Below are 19,069 nucleotides of genomic sequence, written 5' to 3'. Positions count from 1 at the left end.
TCCCTGACTCCCCATATTCCCTGTTCTGTGCCCTCTATCTGCGTCCAAGCTCCCCTTTTCTCTGGCCTGCGAACCCCGCCCCTCAACTCCAGGCGGTTTAGAGGCGGCGGCCTGAGTGACCCAGACCCGAGGGGCCCAGGCGTGGGCGGGTCCTGTCGCGCGCTCCAAGGGGCATCACTGCGGCTGCTGGGGCTACGTGGCTGCTGGGAGTGGGGGGCCAGTGCGACGCGGCCAGGAAGGCGGGGCGCGGCCAGGGGGCGGCGCGGAGGCCCCGGCAGAGGCATGCGCCCTGGTCCGCCCCCCGCCCCCGGCCGCCCGAGCGCAGCCAGCTGAGCGGCGGGAGCCGAGCGCGGCCGCGGCGGAGGCGGCGCCCAGGGAAGGCGGCGGGGCCAAGCGCAGCGCAGCGCTCTGCCCATCCGCAGCCACCACCGCCAGGATGCCCCGGCCCGAGGGCCGCTCCCCCGCCAGCCACCCCCGCGGCCCCTGGCCGCGGGCGCTCAGTGCCGGGGCGCGGGAACCGCAGCCGGAGCCGGAGGCGGGAGCAGCGAGCCGGAGCCACGGGCGCCTCAATACCGGGTGAGCGCCGCCGCCCCGGCCCAGGGGCACGGAAAGGGAAATCCGGGCGGGAGGACTGGACGAGGAGGCTTTGAGAGCCCCTGGTGGGACGCGAGGTCCGTCGGAGTGGCCGTGGGCACCGTTTAGGGCCAGAACGCCCCACCACTACCAACTTGAGGACCTTCAGGGTAACTTCTCCGTGCCAGCCTCTCCCTAGACTCTCTGCTCCCGGCCTGACAGTGTAGTCCTAGGCGGCTCGCAGTGGCTATTTTGTAGGTCCCAAGCCGCCTCCCCTCCGTGCCCAGTGCAAACTGAGGGTGTGGGTTGAGGTACAGTACCAACCCCAAGCTGGCTCCCCAGGCCGTTGTTTGGACGCGCCCTCGGGGCTGGAACTGGAAGACCCACAAAGGCCAGGCCGACAGGGGTGCGCCTTTTAGGGACGGGTAAAGGAACGAACCGAGCCCCAGGAGACGGAGACCTATAAGTGGGGTGTGAAGGGGTGTGCACTGCGCCCTGTGCCGCCATCCAGCTGGGCTTTTGGAGACTCCTTGGCACACCAGAGGCCAGCTAGGAAGCGAAATCACGAAGTGTCGGTTCCTGAGAGACTGGTGGGCGCAGCCCGAGCCCGGGGAATCCTTTCAAGTTCTGGGTTCTCTTTGTTGCGCAATACAACCCTGGGGCTGCGCGGCCTCATTGGCCCATGGCCGTGACGTCAGGACTCGGCTCTACCCGCAGACCCCGAGGAGGGAGGAGGCTTCAAGGCCTGGGTGGGTCTCTAGATTGCCTTACCTGCTTTGTAACCTTCCTTGGGGACGGAGTTTTGGGAATCCTGATACGGAAGCATCCTCCTGGAAATGTTGGAGGTGCTTGGAATTTGAATCCGAAGGAGCTTGCTGGCTAGAGCAGCTGGTGGGACCCAGAGGGGTCTGGCCCCAGTGACTGCTGCTTCAAGATCTGTGGGTATCAACAGTGTCCCCCCCACAGCCTCTCCACCTAAGAGATCTGATGTCTGTACCCCCCTACACACACACACACACACACACACACACACACACACACACACACACACGCACGCACGCACTCCAGAACATTCCTCTCCTCCCACTTCCAGAATACAGCCTCCAGGATTGCTGGACCCTAGCATGGCCTGCCTTGGCTTTCCTCTTAACTGCTCTCGGCTTGGACGCGACCTTGTTGCCTAAGTATTATCTATCCAGCAGGGACAGGATGCACAGACAGACCTTGCTTTTAGGAACAGTGAAGTACCTTGTTGGGAACATTTTAGAAGGGCTTGAGAGACCAAGACTTTGGTGTTTGATGCGTGAAGTTTGACTCTTGGCTCGGGTACATAAAGATGTTGGCAGGTGATTTCAGCTCTCTCTGCCTCCACTGAGATGTCTAACTGTAATGGAAGTGGTAGCCCCGGCATCCATTACAAAACGCTGGGAGAAAGGTGCCTTCCTCCCTTACCCACCAGCAGTCCCCAGTCCTATACACCACTGAATTGAAACCTGGGTGAAGATCCTGAAACTCCATGCAATCTGTTAGCCTAGGGAAGTGCTGTCTGCTTGCCTGCCGTGCATCTGGCTTTGGCATCTGGTTCCACTCTAAGCTCATTGCCTGAAAGAGCGCATCAACTCTTTTCAAGAAAAGCTCTGTCATGCCCAATTTCTGGATTGGAAAACTGAGGTGTAGGGATCTCAAGTAACAAACAGGGAGCTGAGGCTGGACTCCAGCTTCCTGAGTCAAGTCCACAATGTTCTTTTTGGTTTTTTAGAGATTTATTTTTTTATTTATATGAATACACTGTAGCTGTCTTCAGACACACCAGAAGAGGGCATCGGGTCCCATTACAGATGGTTGTGAGCCACCATGTGGTTGTGTGGGTGCTGGGAATTGAACTCAGAACCTCTGGAAGAGCAGTCTGTGCTCTTAACTGCTGAGCCATCTCTCCGGCCCCACAATATTCTTGTAACCTCTAGTCTGCAGCTGAGGAGGCTGGCTAGACCTAGAAGCTGTTGGTGACGGGCACCCTCTGATAGAGCCACACTGCCGCCCAGACTAGTTTCTGCAAGCAGCGACTTAATGTTTGGGCAGATATTACCATGTCTGCAGCAGACTTCCACCTGAGGATGTTAAGAGACACTGTGTGCACAGAGGACCCTTCCCCTGGGTCAGGGTCTGGGCAGGCCTGGGACTGGCATACAAAAGAAGACTCGACGGCAGACTAAAAGGGCTGTATGGAGAGGCAGAGGCACATAGACCTCTGGAAGTTTAAGGCCAGCCCGATGTACATAGTGAGCTCCGGGACAGCCAAGGCTACATAAAGTGACCTTGTCTCAAAACATTTTTTTTTAATTTTTAAAGAAAAGGAATTATCAAGATTATCTGAGAATGTCTCGATTGGCCAGCACAGCTTGGTTTTCCCAGGAGAGAGAGTTCTGGATGTCGGCTGAGGGTGCTGCAGTTCCCCATCTGCCCCAGCTGGAGGCACTGTGGGGGAGGGGATGGTCCTGACTCGTGGTAGGCCCTGAGTGGAGCAGCTAATAGGACTACAGGTGGCCTTCACTTAGCATGGGGCTGACAGACTGGAAGAGGGAATTCTCAGCCTCCTGGTAGGGTGTGGTGCCTCCCCTAACATTTAACCTCCCGCTCAGCCTCCTGTGTCCTTCATCCCATCTGAAGGCACCTGGCAGTTCCTCTGCAGTCAAGGCCTGGGCTTTGGGGTGTCTCCAGGCCGACACTAGTCCATAGGACCCTCTGAGTGAGAGCCAGGCAGGCCTGAGAGCTGGCAGCTACCTCACAGCACCTACTGTGTGTTGGGACCTATCTCCCAACATGCTGCTGTCCCCGCACAGCACCTACTATGTGATACCTTGGCCCTAGGCTTTATGTGGTGTCTATCCACTTAGCTTCTCACAGAAGCAGCGTAACTCTTCTGCAGTGGGCCTTGCCACTGCCCACAGCCACTGTGTGCAGCTCCGGTCACAGTCTCTGTGAGAGACTGTCCACCCACTCCCAGGGTGGGTGTTGAGTGGTGGCCAGCTCCCCTCTACCTCATGGGTCACTTGGGGGATCAGAGAAGGCAAAAAATGTATGGGGGGGTGGCTGGGATACACGAAAGTCTAAGTGCCTGGGATGTCTGTGGGGGGGAGGGGTTGGAACACAGGATGGTGAGAGAGGCTGAGAGTTGAAGCTAGGAAATACATGGGGTGAGCCTGTCCATCTGAGACACCTAAATCCCCAGCACTAAAAGAGGGTCAGGGGTTCAAGACCAGCCTCAGGCTGTCTCAAGTAACCAAGGCATGCATGGTAGTCCATGCTTGCAAAGCCAACACTTAGAATGCAGGAGGATCGCTGCATGTTCAAATCCAGCCTAGGTCTATGTGGCACGTTCCATGATAGCCAGGGTTGCAGCAGAGTGAGACTCTGTCCCCTAAACATCCAGACCGAGGATGGAGAGATGGGTTCTGTTCTTGCAGAGGACCCTGGTTCAGTTCCCAGCCCCTACGTGCTGGGTACGGCATTGCTGTCTGTGACTCCAGTTCCAGGAGACCCATAATCCTCTCCTGTTCTAGGAACAGATGTGGTATACTGGCAGAACACACATACATATGGTATAAAAAAAAATAAATCCAAAGACAGCCTGGCCTGAGACCGGAAGCGAACAGGTGCCTTGTAAGAAAGTTCAGATTCTGGGCTGGAGAGATGGCTTAGAGGTTAGGAGCACTGTCTGCTTTTCCAGAGGTCCTGAGTTCAATTCCCAGCAGCCACATGGTGGCTCACAACCATCTGTAATGGGATCGGATGCCCTCTTCTGGTGTGCCTGAAGACAGCTACAGTGTACACAAAATAAAATCTTTTAAAAAAAAAATCTTAAGGTGAGTTAAAGAAAGGAGTCACATATCCTAAGCCTTGATCAGGAGTGAGTACCAATGAGGGAATGTGCACTTAGTTGGCGCCCTTTATATACCACCCCTTAGGCCTCTGACCAGTGAGAGTAATGAGATTCTGGAGACAACAGCCGGTTGTAAGCCAGGGCCACACACGTGGGGACTCTCCCCATCTCCTGTCGGGTGCTCCGCCGTTGTCAGAGTCCTTACCGAGTGCTCCTTGCTCCCTCTGCAGCTGCTCGTGGTCCCTGGCATCACCGGGCCCCCACGTGTGAAGGCAGTCGCATTACAAAGAGGCCTGGCTCTGAGGATGCCGCGCCCGCCCGCTCGCCAGCTCCCGTGTGCATCATGAGTGATGAGCGGCGGCTGCCGGGGAGTGCGGTCGGCTGGCTGGCGTGCGGAGGCCTGTCGCTGCTAGCCAACGCCTGGGGTATCCTTAGTGTGGGCGCCAAGCAGAAGAAGTGGAAGCCTCTGGAGTTCCTGCTTTGCACGCTGGCGGCCACGCACATGCTCAACGTGGCGGTGCCCATTGCCACGTACGCTGTGGTGCAGCTGCGGAGGCAGCGTCCCGACTACGAGTGGAACGAGGGCCTCTGTAAGGTCTTCGTGTCGACGTTCTACACCCTCACACTGGCCACCTGCTTCTCAGTCACCTCCATCTCCTACCACCGCATGTGGATGGTCCGATGGCCAGTCAACTACCGGTGAGCACGGGGCCGCCTGCCGCTATTACGCAGGGGCTGTGCTTCAGGCGAAGACGTGCCTGGTGTAGCTGCGTACACGAGGGCTTTTGCGTGCCAGCGTGGGTGACGAGATTGAGGCTGGCATAGTCTGAGGTGGCTGGGGACATGCGTGTAGAATTATGACTGAACATTAGTGTAGCTCAGTACAGAAGCCCTATGAGAGAGACAGGTGCAAGAATGCCTCTTTTAAAAAAAAAAAAAATTATCTTATGTATGAGTACACCATCGCTGTCCTCAGACACACCAGAAGAGGGCATCCGATCCCATTACAGATGGTTGTGAGCCACCATGTGGTTGCTGGGAATTGAACTCAGGACCTCTGGAAGAGCAGTCAGTGCTCTTAACTGCTGAGCCAGCTCTCCAGCCCTCACCTTTAGATTGTGTGTGTGTGTGTGTGTGTGTGTGTGTGTGTGCCTGAACATTAAGGATGTGTACCACATGCATGCAGATGTCTTCAGAGCCCAGAAGAGGGCGCCAGGTCCCCTGGAACTGGACTTACAGGCAGTTGTGAGCCACTTGGTGAGGGTGTTGGGAACTGAACTCAGGTCCGTCTGGAAGAGTAGCAAGTGCTCTTAACCACTGAGCCATCTCTCCAGCCCCCGCAGGGATGCCTCTTGAGTGAGGTACAAGGGCCCCGCCATGCTGGCTGGGTAGAGGCTATGGCGTTAGTGGGAGGGTGTGGTCAGGGCTCTCTGTGGTCCCATAGAGGCCTGTGAGTGACGCGAGGATTCTCTACCCTGCCCTGCTCCATGCCAGGCTGAGCAACGCCAAGAAGCAGGCGGTGCACACAGTTATGGGCATCTGGATGGTGTCCTTCATCCTGTCGGCCCTTCCTGCCGTTGGCTGGCACGACACGAGCGAGCGTTTCTACACCCATGGCTGCCGTTTCATCGTGGCCGAGATTGGCCTGGGCTTCGGCGTCTGCTTCTTGCTGCTGGTGGGAGGCAGCGTGGCCATGGGCGTGGTCTGTACAGCCATCGCCCTCTTCCAGACGCTGGCCACGCAGGTGGGGCACCGGGCCGACCGCCGCGCCTTCACCGTGCCCACCATCGTGGTGGAAGACGCACAGGGCAAACGCCGCTCCTCCATCGACGGCTCGGAGCCTGCCAGAACCTCGCTGCAGATCACGGGCCTGGTGGCGACCATTGTAGTCATCTATGACTGCCTCATGGGCTTCCCTGTGCTGGTGGGTGAGGTTGATGGAGAGGGACCCTGTCAGGGATGACTGGGCATCAGGTGGTTGACATTGCAAACCTGACTTCCAAGCTGTTATTTAGCACTCCCATTTTATGGATTTGGCAAGTAAAGTTCAGAGAGGTATAGGAATTGCTCAAAGTCAGGGTAGATGGGTGAGATTTGAACCCTCGTCAGCTAGGACCACTTTGTCATACTGCAGGGCAACTTTCTCCCCTTTCCCAAGGCCTCTCCCGTGATAACCATTCCCAATGCAGCAGTTAGGCTGGGAGCATTAAGTTGACATAGGACAGGCTCCTAACCTTCTGTGATATTGCACTTCACCCTAAGGACCAGAGAAGGTCAAATTAAAGGCTCACTGGAAGAAGACCTTGCTAGTCACAGTCCAGTGGAACTGTCTGGACTCCTCTGACCAGCCTGGACTAGGCTGAAGTCTACACTCAGTAAACAGCTCCTGCCACAGGAGGTCTGGAGAGAAGAGAGCACAGGCCGGGCCAGCTTACTCACAGCCAGGAGGGTTACAATCCTGGAGTGGCTGCAGGACAGTCCTAGAGAGGTGCTGGCTCAGTGACAGCTTCAGAGTCACAGGGCTCCCGGCAGGCCCCACACCCTCCCGCTCTGACAGTGGGGCTGGATACCCGCAGTCCTTGTGCCAATGAAAACGGCTAAGAAACTTCCCTGAGACCAACTAAGTACTATAAAGACAGGATGGGGCCTTAGAGGGAGTTGGGGGGGCACCCCAGCATTTTCTCAGAGCTGTGAAGTGGGTGCCCTTGATGGAGCCTGCTCCTTGTCATAAGCAGTACCGAGAATCCTTACCTCGGGGCTGGAGAGACGGCTCAGTAGTTAAAACACTGGGTGTTCTTGCAGAGGACCTGGGTTTGGTCCCCAATATCCACATTATAGGCATGCACACGGTGCACATATATGCATGCATACATGCAGGCAAAACACAAATGCTTAGAACTTGAAACTATACAAAATCTTTTAGAAAAGAATTCTTGGCTGGGCGGTGGTGGCACACGCCTTTAATCCCAGCACTTGGGAGGCAGAGGCAGGCAGATTTCTGAGTTCGAGGCTAGCCTGATCTACAGAGTGAGTTCCAGGACAGCCAGGGCTAAACAGAGAAACCCTGTCTCAAAAAAATTTTTTTTTGAAAAATAAAGAATTCTTACCTTCTGCAGTATGGGGTGTTTTAGCCCATTTTACAGATGAGGAAACAGAGGTGCCAGAGAAACTCAGGCGCTTTCCAAGTATCCCACAGATTGCAGAACAGACACAGCCTTCCCATTTTTACTGTTTTGGCATCATTAAACACTTTGCACGCAGATGTAGGGACCCTAGTAAGGGCCCTAAAGGCCATCTGGTTAGACCCTTTGACTACTGGGTCTTCCCTAGGGTCTGAGCTTCTTGGTAGGGTCTGGGCTTCAGAGGTCCAGGAAGATACAGGAGTAGACAGAAAAGTGCAGACTTGAGACCTGTTTCTCCTAGCATGTCCCTTAAGAAGCAGGTGGCAGTAACCTATGTCACACTGCCCCGTGGGCACCCATGAGGCCACAGCACTGAGGAGCGATTCACACAGCTGAGCTGTACGCAGGGTAGACACAAGCCTCTGCCTTCAGTCACTCAGCCGGCCCTTTCCTGGTGGCCTGGAGCTTTCCACCTTCACCTTGTAGACCTTTTCCTGGGCAGTGGGTTATGGGCTCTCCCACACAGATGGGGCAGCAGTGGCTAAGAGGGATGTGAGAGGGATGTGATGGGGGTGGGGTGGGTCCTGTGAGTCAGGCCTAGCCCTGTGCCCACAGGTGGTGAGCTTCAGTAGTCTGCGGGCTGATGCCTCAGCACCCTGGATGGTGCTCTGCGTCCTGTGGTGCTCGGTGACCCAGGCCCTGCTGCTGCCTCTGTTCCTCTGGACTTGTGATCGTTACCGGGCAGACCTCAAGGCAGTCTGGGAGAAGTGCATGGCCCTTATGGCCAATGATGAGGACTCTGACAATGGTAAGGATGGCCTCAGGGTGGCCCCCGGGGAGGACAGCGCCTGGGTGAGATCGCTGGGCGTGGGGTCAGCAGAACAGTAGTGATTTGGTATGCCCTCACCACGTGACACTTAGGTGCCCCTTTTCACCACCGATAGATATTCCTGTGGCAACACAAGTCAGTACCATAGGCTGGCTTGTTGCCATGTTCTAGGATCGATCAGCCTGTGTGGATATTTAGTCCCATGGAGTTCCCACCCTAAATCTCATATGAGCAAATTAGTTCAATACGTCAACCTCCAGATTCAAAGCTAGTGCCATAGCTGGGATTTGAACTTGGAACCCTTGCCTGCCCTTTTCCAAAAACTAGTCCCTTCTTTGTGAGGATTCCCTAAAGCCTTCCCGGATGCCTTTCACAGTCCCATGCTTCTGTCCTATCCTGCAGAGACCAGTCTAGAGGGCAGCATCTCCCCAGACCTGGTATTGGAGCGCTCCCTTGACTACAGCTATGGAGGTGACTTCGCGGCTCTGGACAGGATGGCCAAGTATGAACTCTCTGCCCTGGAGGGAGGCTTACCCCAGCTCTACCCTCTGCGGCCACTGCAGGAGGATCGCATGCAGTATCTGCAGGTAGGTTGAGGCAGAGCAGAGGAACCTCATATGTCTGTGGTGCCTCCCCTCTCCCCTCTTCTCCTTTTCCCCTCCCCTTCTCCTCCCTTCCTCTCTCTCCCCTCTCACACAACCTATGCGGGTGGGTCATGTTCCCCATGCTCTGGAAGAGGGGCCCATTGGTGTCCTGTACTATGAACCTTCCCCTGAGCCTTCGCTCCGACCGACCCAAGCTTCAGCCAACACCCAGCTTCAAAGAAGTTGTCACCTGCCCCAAATCTCACTTCTCCAAACCAGGGGGCCCTTGTCCCTGACCCACACACTGCTCTGCAGGGCGCGGGGAGGCATCGGTGCGGGTTTCCAGGAGGGCAGCCCTGTTTCAGCCCGGCCGGGTGCTCGCAGGTCCCGCCCACCCGGCGGTTCTCCCACGATGATGCCGACGTGTGGGCGGCTGTCCCGCTGCCCACCCTCCTGCCACGCTGGAGCTCGGGCGAGGACTTGGCAGCCCTGGCACATTTAATGCTGCCCGCGGGCTCCGACCGGCGGCGCGGGAGCCTGCTGGCCTTCACCGAGGATGCGCCCCCGTTCCGCCCGCGCCGTCGCTCTGCCGAGAGCCTGTTGTCCCTGCAGCCCTCGTCTCTAGACGGCGGCCCGCGTCGCGCCCAGGACTCGCCTCCCGGCAGCCCGCGTCGCCGCCCCGGGCCCGGCGCCCGCTCCGCCTCGGTGTCGCTGTTACCGGACACCTTCGCTCTGACCACTTTCGAGCGCGAGCCGCAGGCTCTGCGTCGCGTGCCCGCCCTGGCGAGGCCCTTCCCCGCTGCCCCCGACGGCGCGGAGTCCGCTGAGGTCCCGACGCCCCCTGGTGGCCGTGTGCAACGCAGCCAGGGACGCCGGGCCGCGCGCGCGCATGCGGGTCCCCTACAGAGCAGCCTGAGCGCGTCGTGGGGCGAGCCGGGCGGCTTGCACGCGGCCGGCTGCGGCAGCACTAGCAGCTTTCTGAGCTCGCCCTCGGAGTCCTCAGGCTACGTCACGCTGCACTCGGACTCGCTGGGCTCCGCGTCCTAGGGCCCCCAGAGACGCCATGCAGACGGAAGAGGCACAGCACCAAAGATGCCGCCACGTTCTCGGCGTCAATAAGTGCCACCTGCACTGGGGGTGAATGGATGGTGGACTCTGCGCCCCTCTTACTGTTCATTCCTTCTGGTGTCGCCTGGAGGGATTGGCCATCCTGGATGGCTGCACAGGACATGGACCTGCTGCTGGGCACGGCATCTCCCAGGAAGGGGCAGTCTGTGTCTGTGTAGCGAATGGCATCTGCACGTTCTGTACACCTCTGAGGCTAGACCGGGGTGTAGGGAACCCTGAGACGGACCACCACGAGAAAGGACGTTCTCAGAGACGCTTAAGCCGGAAGTCACAACTGCTTCCAGTGCCCCGCACTGCCTCTGTCTCACCTCTAGAGTGTGCCATGTAGCGCATCTGCAAACACAGGGGTCTTCAGAGCCCAAACAAGTTCTGTTGAGCAGGCTTTCCATGTGGCCTGCCTCAGTTTCCCTATCTCCGAAGAGTGGATGACCATGACACATCTCTCAGGGCTGTTTGAAGAACACTCCCGATCTGTGTGTCCTGGTATTTGAATGGACCGGATATGAGAGGTAGTGAGGGCCCTTTGTTAGGGTCAGCCTTCAGCATGTGGCCCCCAGATCCGAGGCCTCTCAATCTCAATGACCTTTGCCCTCTTGGAGACTCGCCCCACTTTAGCTAAAGCACAACACCATGGGTATAACAGCCACCTCGATTCCTGTTAGTGTCCCCATGCTCAAGATTCCACCGTATTGCCTGTCTCCCACTATGTCGGCCGCCTCCGTGGTCCTGCTGTGAAGACTGCGGGTAAAGGCCTGGCGCAGAGAACCAAAGCACGTGGAAGTGGACTTCTGTGTCTCAGTGCCCGTCTCTAGCTTTGCCTCCCACCTACACAGGCAAAGTCCCTGGAAAGAGTGTCCCATACCCCACTTCCACTGCAAGAAGGGCTTTGCTCTCCACTGGGTGGACCCCTTTCTGGGTCTGGGCTGTGCCAGGGCCATAGGTATATTCCCAAGAGAGACCCAGGGCTGTGAGCTGTGAGTGGAGGGGTAGTGCTGTCACCATACATCAGGTCCTTCTGGGTTGGGACCTGGAGATAGTCTCGAGGCCAGCACACAGCCAGGCTGTGTCTTGTTCTCCTTTAGACATGGCCAGGCCCACCTCCTCTCCCTCTGCAGACAGACTTCAAACCACAGCTGGGGATGGGGGTGGGGGACTGGTCTATCCTTAGAGGCCTCAGAGGTCTCTGTAATCCCTGGTTAAGTGAACGATCAGCCTCCACAGAAGAGTAAGGCAGGGGACTGTGGTCCGTGTTTGGATTTGGGAGAAGCTGCCTCTGGCCATTTGCTGCTGTGCCTTCGGGGACTGACGTCATATGGGGGCAGAGGCCACCAGCTAGCCACTGTCTCCCTCACTGGTCTCAAATGACCAATTTACCACTCGGGTTTCACTCTGTATTTTGTATTCAACGGCAATACTTGTAATGGGGACATGGTCCCCCAAAGTCACTCCTAATTTTTACAAAACATTAAGGGCAAATCCTAAACAGAGAGCCCTTGGCACCTGGGGTTCTTTCCCACACCCAGTTCGGCCTCCCTGTTTGCCGATGGCTGTAAGGACCTTGGCCCTGGGGTTACTGGTAAGAGAACTATCTGTATACCACCACCCAGCCCAGAGTCAGGGATCTGTTTGTAGTTTTTTGAAAAACAGCATTTCTGTACAGGACCCAATAAAACTTTCCTCATGCTTTGCACACAGCCTTCTGAGGCTGGTTTCATGGAAACCTGTTTTTGTGGGGGCAACCAGCTGCTCCCCAAATCTTTAAGTCTGGAGCCTGAAGCCTAGGCCAGTACATACCAGACTTGCGGTGTCTCCTGCTTTCCCACCTGGCCAGCGAGACAGAACTGAGTCCACAACAGTTGTGTGTGGGCCACGAAGCCCGTGGATAAGGGCTAGCATTTCACTCCCACTGCGAACTTGATTCAGAACTAGGACTGGGTGTGTGCCCTGTGAGACCATTGGCCTCACGACACTCGCTGATGCCCCTGAAATTCACCGACTGCTCGGTCTGGTCCTCGCTGAGAAGCCGCCACCTGGCGGTAGGAGAGAAAAACACTCTTGTCGTTTCTCTCACCCGGGTAGCAGACCAGAGGTCACTTTGAGATGGCCACAGCTGGAACTTCCACACTCATCCTTACTTCAAAAAGCCTCCGGGAGGGGTGGGGCGTAGTGGGTGGGTTAGGGTGGGATAGTGAAGTTGCAGAGAATCCTGAGAAGACCAGCAAGTTTACAACCTCAGGGCAAGAGTCGCCCCAAATTTGAAATTAGCCCACAGACAGTTGATATGTGTGCTGCACTCAGGTCTCAGTCTCTGTATTCACGCTCAGTCTTTATTCATAATTGTACGTTGGTAATAGGAGGTGCTGGGATTTCGAACTGCACCCCAGACTGGTCCACGACAGGCGCCCTCTCCCCTACACAGTCGCAGCTAATGGCAACAGGCTCTTAGCTCGAGTCTAGAGCTCAGAAGGCACTACAGTGGTCTTTGCAGAACACAAAGTGCTCATGTCTCTGCAGTGCTACCCAGGGGTGGGTGGGACCCGGGATTCTAGATTGTGGCGAGGCGCGGCGTCGGTCGGTCGCGCAATGTACCTTAGGGGCGGAGCCAGTGCTCCGCGCCAGCACGCCGCTGCCATAGGTATTTGCGCGCAGGGAGGGCCTGGAAGAGCGCTCCAGCGGTGTGGGATCCGTGCAGAGGGGGTGATGGGTTGAGATGGTAGTGACAGAGTCTTGGGTGGTAGTAAGATGGGAGCCCCTTGCTGAAGGGGCGGGGCCCGGCGCGCTTTGTGCCGGTGGGAACCGAGCGCCCGAGGTTGGTTGAATGGGCCAGGGCGGGGCAGCGATTCTCCTCGCTGCGAGGGGTCCGCGCTGCACTGCTAGCAACCGCGACCTTCCCACCGTGACGCAGCCGTCGAGAGGGGGCAGGGGCGGACTACCAGACCCTGGTCCCTGGGAAAGGGGTACAGCTCACCCGTCCCCTCCCATCTTCACTAGAAGCGGGAGGTGGAAAGCTGGTCTGTCTGGAGTGGGTGAAATCACCTAGACGTACAGACCCCATCCGCAAATGGCTCCGTGGATGTCCCTGTAGACCCACCAGGCCATCGATTGATAGAATGACTCCTTGCAGTCACCATAGGTGCCCCAAAATAGTTTCCCCAGACTAGACGGCGGGGTGATGGGGGAGGGGAGGAGGGCTTGAGTCTAAATCCTTGCGGCGGCTTCACCAGGGCCGCCACAGGCGAAACCCGGGTCTCGGACTCTCGGCCTGGCAGTTTGATGCAGGTTCTGGTGCCAGAACGCCGGTGGACGACTCAAGGAGACTTCCAGGGAGAGGGAGAGGGAGAGGGAGAGGGAGAGGGAGAGGGAGAGGGAGAGGGAAAGGGGACTGCGGGGACTGAGAGCCACCTGCAGCGGGACCTGGGGCCCAGATGGCCGGGAGGCAGGGACTGAGAACAGAGGCCGCCTGTGGGCTGGTGCTGTCCGTGGTGCTGCCCGCCCTGCGCTGAAGCAGCAGGGGGCAGCGCAGGCCGCTGTGGTCCTCTCCGGGCCGAAGCCTCTGGCTCACGCTGGGCAAGCCGCCTTGGAAGGGGTAGTCCACCCCACTGGGTACTGGCCAGAGTCCTGGAGGAAGGAAGGGAGAAGAGACGAGAGTAGAAGGGAAGAGGTGTGGAGGGGAAAAAAAAAGGGAGAGAAGCATAACAAGAAAGAAGATGGTCTCAGTGGGGCAGACCTGTGCTCACACTCTACCTGCAAACCCACGGCCAAACAGGCCTTAGCTTCCCTTCTTCACATCTGCTCCAGCTAGGTGGTGGACCCTCCTCACCTAGCTGTCCACCTTGGCAATCCTCTTTACCCATCCCCCACCCCGTCCCAGGATATCACTTTGGAGCGCAATCAGACTGATCTCCGAGCCTCCCGCCTCAGCAAGCCCCCATGGCGAGCTGTCACACGCCCCTCCCAGTGTCACACCGTGGATCATCACTACCTTGCAATGAGTTCTGGAGGCTCCTCACGTACTTCACACTCAGCTCCAGGATATCCGCCTTCTCCAGCTTTCGTTTCCGTATCTGCCGAGCCATAGGAAGATGCTCTTACCCGGCAGCTGGGGAAGGGGTGGGCTGAGGACTCCCTTCCTCTCCTACTTTACCTGATGTGAGTAGTGTCTCTCCAGAAGAGACCTTAGCTGTTCCAGGGACACGTTGATTCGTGCACGGCGCTTCTTCTCCATCAGAGGCTTGGAGATCTGCAGGCCAGCCAGTTTTTAGAGGGAAGGCCTTAGCTTTCTAGGCCTCCACTCCCTCCAGCCCAGGGGTTCCCACCTCCAGGTTCTCACCCCATACCCTCCAGGACCCCAGACCTTTCTGAAGCTGCTGGCTGGGGCACTGGGGTTGCCCCTCGATGTGGGCTCAGTGCCCATGTTGTGAGGTTCACACAGGCAGTGAGCTGCGTTGCCTTTATAGGGCACCTCGTTTACATGTCAATGGACCTCTGGGAACTGGAAAAACTCAGAGGGGGGAGGGGACAGAAAGGGGCCCCTTCCAATAGCCCAGGCTGCCTCTGGCTTTCTGGCTTCCCTGAGGAAAGCTTTCTTCTCCCCCCCACCCCGCCACCCCTCCCAACTCACTACTACTCCAGCCTCTCCTCCCAAGCCCATCCCTTCCAGGCATTGTTGGGCCAGCTACTATAGGTTCTGAACCTCTCCACTGTCTCTGCTTCCAAGTCTGGCTGCTTCTTATCCAACAGTCTTCTGATGGTCCTCCGCTATGACAGGGAGCTTTGTGAGCTGGGGACTATCCTAAATGATGATAGTTGAAGCTCCAGGTGTCCTGAGGCCTGATAAAGATGCTGAGGCAAGGATGCTGGCCAGTGACGCTTCTCTGCCCCCTTCACGCTCTGGCCACGCTGAGATGCTGAATTAGTCTCCCTAATGTCAGGACAATGTAGCAATTTTCTGCCTGTGGTTGCTCAAAGCCAGTTGCAAGCAGGGCCTGTGGGGGCCACGCAGTAACATGTGTCCCATTAAAGCGTGCAGCCCGCCCGCAGGGCCACAAGGAGGCTCGAAGGCCTCCTCCTTCCAAGGACCCAGCGACTAGGCTATTGATAGGACCCAATATAGAGACTTGTAGCTGGCAGGCAGACCACCCGCCCCTGTCCCTGGGCTTCCCGGTTTGCCACACTGGTGGAGGACCAGTCTCTTAAGAGAAAATATGTGAGCCACACGTGCGGTGGCCCACATCTTTAATCACGGAACTCAGGAGGCAGGCGAATCTCTGAGTTCGAGGACAGCCTGGTTTTAGAACAAATTCCAGGACAGCCAGGAGAAATCCTGACTGGGGATCTGGTGGAGAGGAGAGGAGAGGGGAGGGGTGGGGAGGGGAGGAGAGGAGAGGAGAGGAGAGACAGAGACAGACAGAGACAGAGACTGTTAGCATCCTGTCTAAGCTCTACCCCACAGTTACCTGGCAACAGCCAGGTAGGCCGACTCACTATAAAAGGGGCTGCTTGCCCCCTCCTCGCTTTCTTGCCCTCTTGTCCTCTTGGTCTCTTGCCTTCTTGCTCCCTCTCTGTCCCCTCAACCCCTTTCCCCCTCTCTCCTCATTCCCTTACCCCCTCTCTCCACGTGCTCATGGCCGGCCTCTACTCTTCTACTTGTCTCTCCCTCCCCCTCTCTGCCTCTACCATCCTCTTAACTCCCCTCCCCATGCCCTGAATAAACTCTATTCTATACTATACTGTCTGTAGCTGGTCTCTCAAGGGGAAGGGATGCCTCAGCATGGGCCTGCTGAGATGTCCCCTTCCCCCACACCTCACGCCCCCTCCATAGAACATATATCCCTTCTTTTTATCTTTATATAAACACATCAGAGACAGTGGGCCCACAATTGGGGTTCAGCTCCTGAAGCTCTGAGGAGAGTCCAGACTCCACTGTAGGTTTCTGTACACCTTTGCATTGTCCACGTTGTTGGGGTACAGAAAGTCCAGCAAGGGAGGCTCTGGGAGCATCAGCTATAGGGCAGGCTGAGCCCTTCAGGAGGACTCCAGTCCCCCACACGACTCCGGTTGGACCAGGGAAATTTGACTGTCAACTGTGGCTGACAAGAAGGCCGACCTCCGGAGAAAATCTCGGGTTCAAACCCAGATAACTCCTTTTTTTACACTCTCTGGTCTTAGTTCGAGGGGCAGGAAACTGATCTAGCGTTCCTGACAATGCCGATGAGGCCGTAGGAAGTCTCCCAAGTCGTGCAGCATCCTCTGTGGGCAAATAATGGGGAGGAAGAGGCCTCTGTGAATTCTCAAGAGGGTAGTGCTGGGTCAAGATGCCCCCCAGATCGGGCACCTTTTTAACCCCCTCCACTTTCCCTCGCTCTGGGCATTGATGGGCTTCATCTATGGCTCTCAAACGCCTAGCAGCGTGGAGAATCGAGCCCCGCCCTCCCCCTTTCAGGCCCAGGGAAAGGTGACCACAACTCTGGAACGTTCCCCAGCCGCCCCCCTCAACCCCCGCTTTAGGGCGGGAGGGCTAGGTCTGGGTGGGTTTAGACTCTGGGGTGGTGATGGGACTGGAGCTCAGTTGGCGAGCGCTGCCACGCGCCGGGTAGCTTTAAAGCGCTCGGGCCAGCCGGGCTGGGGTGGCCCCCTTGCGAGTAGCTACCGCTCTGGGGCTGTGGCGGCACGGTACAAAGGCGCCGCGGGGCAGGCGGGCGGGAGGCACGGCACAAAAGGGGCAGCGGAGTGTTAAGGGCATTGTGCCGAGCGCACAAAGCGGCGCCCGCGTCCGCCTTCTCCGGGCCAAACTCCCGGCGCCCCGTGGCGCACGGGCTTCCAGCTGCCGCACATCTGTAGGAAGGCCGGGCGCGCGCCTCACCTGGGCGGGTCCTCTCCACTCTCCTTGCTCTCAAGCCAAGCCAGCAGCCGGGGCAATTTGTCTTGTAATTACAATACTTCTCCAGAAACTGTTGCCCGCGCCTTTCAGTCCAGCGCATTAGCAAACCAATGGTGCTGTGCACAGCTCGCCCGACGCACCGCGGGGAGCCGGGCACTGGGCCCGCCCCCTCTCCAGAATTAGGGTCACTATAAAGTCCCCTTCTCTGGCCCCCGCCCGCATCCCAGTATCCACGGTTGTCTGGGCCATCACCCCCTCACAAGCCTATGCCCAGGGATCCCAGCTGCACTGGGTGGTGCCGCACACGTGGGCGGCTAAGTGTTTCTTAGGTAGTGGAAAATTGACCACAAAATGCACTAATGCGCTAATTTGCAATGTTCTGCTTTGGCTGGAGGAAGTGAGGCCCGCCATGGGCAGGGACCGGATTCTCAATGGTTGCGCTCTGCTAGGATCTATTTAACCGGCCTGCCGTTCAGCTGCGTCATGCCTCCCACTGCCCGTGGGACAGTCTTTGGACAGGCAAAGGTCTCTACGTGTGCGGACTTCTCTGCGGTTCCTTCCTCCGTTGCTACAAAACATTCCCCAGTGCCTGCTCCTGCGGCCGAGGGTCCTGCCAGATCACGTCCAGAAGGGACCCCCCCCCTCCTCCCTCTTTCCTTCTCCCAGAGCTCTGAGACAACCCTCTTCCTTCCATTACAGCATTTTCCTCCAGACAGCCTCTTTTCCCGCTAAGACCTTTGCATCCAGCAAGGTCATTAGAAAAGATGACAGTTAATGAGATACAGGCTGGGGTCTGGTGCTCCATCTGCCCACGAGGATGTCTTACCTGCATCCACAGGCAGACCCACCCAGGAGAGAGGGAGCTTTCCCAGAGGTGAGGAGAGACAGCTGCTCTCCTTGTCCTCTGAGCAAGCCGTGTGAAATACTCTCCCTCGGACTGCTTGGAAGGTCATGGACCAACTTAGAAACCCTCCTTATGCAAACGGGGATGTAGGTCACCAACTCCCTTTCCATCTTTAGCACTCAGGGTCCCGAGGCGCCTGGAAAGGAGCACAGGCCCAGGAGGAGCAGGGAAACCCAGGCCTCTTTTGCTTATGCAAAGAAAAAAAATGTTCCTCTTAGAATTCCTGGGGCTCTCAGCCCACCTCCACTCCCTCCCCTTTCTCACGCTTTGGAACTTAATGGGGAAAAGGGACTGACCATGTGCCTTTGTGCCTTCCCCATTGCATTTCTCAAATCTGGCTAAAAGCACACATGGGTCGGAAAACAAAGTGGGGTAGGGCCTTGCAACCTCCGCAAAAGTTCCAACCTCCCTTCCCAAGTGCCAGCGGCAGCCTAGGGTCCTGGACAGGAGATACTTCATTCCTGTGCTGCCAAATTCAAACCATGGTGAGCCTGGCACAAACTGGTGTGGGTGCTGGTGGTGACTGGAAGAAGCCTGTTCTCCTCCGCAGACCTGTTTCACAGTGGGGCGAAGAAGCGATTGCTGTGTGTAATTAACTACCAGGGACATGGCAAAAGCCCTGAAATGACCCAGCCGATTGTCTGCAGATGGGGTTGGAGAAGCTGCAATTGTGTAACTCTCTTTAGCTGTGTTGAGACTTCCAATAGCCCAGCAGCCAAGGGCCCTTCAGGGGACAAAGGCGGGGACTTCAGTGAGTTCCTCCAACACTGACCAGGCTGGCCCAGCTCAGGAAGAGTGAGATCAGAGAGACCCTTTTTGTCCTGGCCTTTTGTATCTCCCCTGAGCTGGCTCTAATCTTTAAATATTTACCCGGCCCTTTTGTGCACATATGACTTACGTACGGACGACCGATGTGCTCATAAATTACGCGTCATTTACCAGACTGGAAAGAGGTGCTTTTATGCCTCCAGCCTGGGCCTGAGGGGAGAAGAAAACTTTCTTTTGGAATACTGGGCTGTCTCCGGCAGAGAGCCATAGCCACACTGCCCTCAGCTTCCACACCCACTCTGTGTAGGCCAGAGGCCTTGAATAACCAGGAGCTGGGGGGCCGAGGGGGGGGGGACACACACGCTCTGCAAAGGACTGATCTGGCATCCGTCATGGAGGAG

General features: G+C 57.2%; 2 protein-coding genes across 3 annotated transcripts; one reads left to right on the top strand and one right to left on the bottom strand.

Moving 5' to 3' along the window:
* Positions 1-315: 315 nt before the first annotated feature.
* On the top strand, positions 316-11,810 carry Gpr153 (G protein-coupled receptor 153). Of its 2 annotated transcripts, none has more exons than XM_028757928.1 (6): positions 316-576; positions 4,684-5,152; positions 5,948-6,377; positions 8,191-8,383; positions 8,807-8,991; positions 9,304-11,810. In XM_028757928.1, exons 2-6 carry the CDS (start codon positions 4,797-4,799, stop codon positions 10,033-10,035), a joined length of 1,896 nt encoding a protein of 631 aa, XP_028613761.1. In that variant the 5' UTR covers positions 316-576; positions 4,684-4,796; the 3' UTR covers positions 10,036-11,810. The 2 variants fall into 2 exon arrangements, with proteins under 2 accessions (XP_028613761.1, XP_028613762.1); XM_028757929.1 differs by having other exon boundaries at positions 365-576; positions 5,948-6,197.
* Positions 11,811-13,118: 1,308 nt separating this feature from the next.
* Hes3 (hes family bHLH transcription factor 3) lies at positions 13,119-14,555 on the bottom strand. Its single transcript, XM_028757930.1, has 4 exons — positions 14,471-14,555; positions 14,261-14,356; positions 14,099-14,180; positions 13,119-13,734 (listed from the first exon to the last, which is right to left on the bottom strand). The coding sequence occupies exons 1-4, from the start codon at positions 14,528-14,530 to the stop codon at positions 13,334-13,336; spliced, it is 639 nt and encodes a 212-aa protein (XP_028613763.1). The 5' UTR covers positions 14,531-14,555; the 3' UTR covers positions 13,119-13,333.
* Between the last annotated feature and the right edge of the window lie 4,514 nt (positions 14,556-19,069).

This window comes from Grammomys surdaster, unplaced genomic scaffold, assembly GCF_004785775.1.
Source record: "Grammomys surdaster isolate TR1022 unplaced genomic scaffold, NIH_TR_1.0 126185, whole genome shotgun sequence".
In the NCBI taxonomy this organism is placed as follows: domain Eukaryota; kingdom Metazoa; phylum Chordata; class Mammalia; order Rodentia; family Muridae; genus Grammomys; species Grammomys surdaster.
This window is presented reverse-complemented; position numbering and strand designations above follow the sequence as displayed.

Coding starts and splice junctions, on each gene's coding strand:
- Hes3 (XM_028757930.1), bottom strand. CDS start 14,530: ATGGGCACTGAGCCCACATCGAGGGGCAACCCCAGTGCCCCAGCCAGC. Junction 14,357..14,470: donor CAGCCAGCAGCTTCAGAAAG/GTCTGGGGTCCT, acceptor GCTGGCCTGCAG/ATCTCCAAGCCTCTGATGGA. Junction 14,181..14,260: donor AGAGACACTACTCACATCAG/GTAAAGTAGGAG, acceptor ATGGCTCGGCAG/ATACGGAAACGAAAGCTGGA.
- Gpr153 (XM_028757928.1), top strand. CDS start 4,797: ATGAGTGATGAGCGGCGGCTGCCGGGGAGTGCGGTCGGCTGGCTGGCG. Junction 5,153..5,947: donor CGATGGCCAGTCAACTACCG/GTGAGCACGGGG, acceptor GCTCCATGCCAG/GCTGAGCAACGCCAAGAAGC. Junction 8,384..8,806: donor TGATGAGGACTCTGACAATG/GTAAGGATGGCC, acceptor CCTATCCTGCAG/AGACCAGTCTAGAGGGCAGC.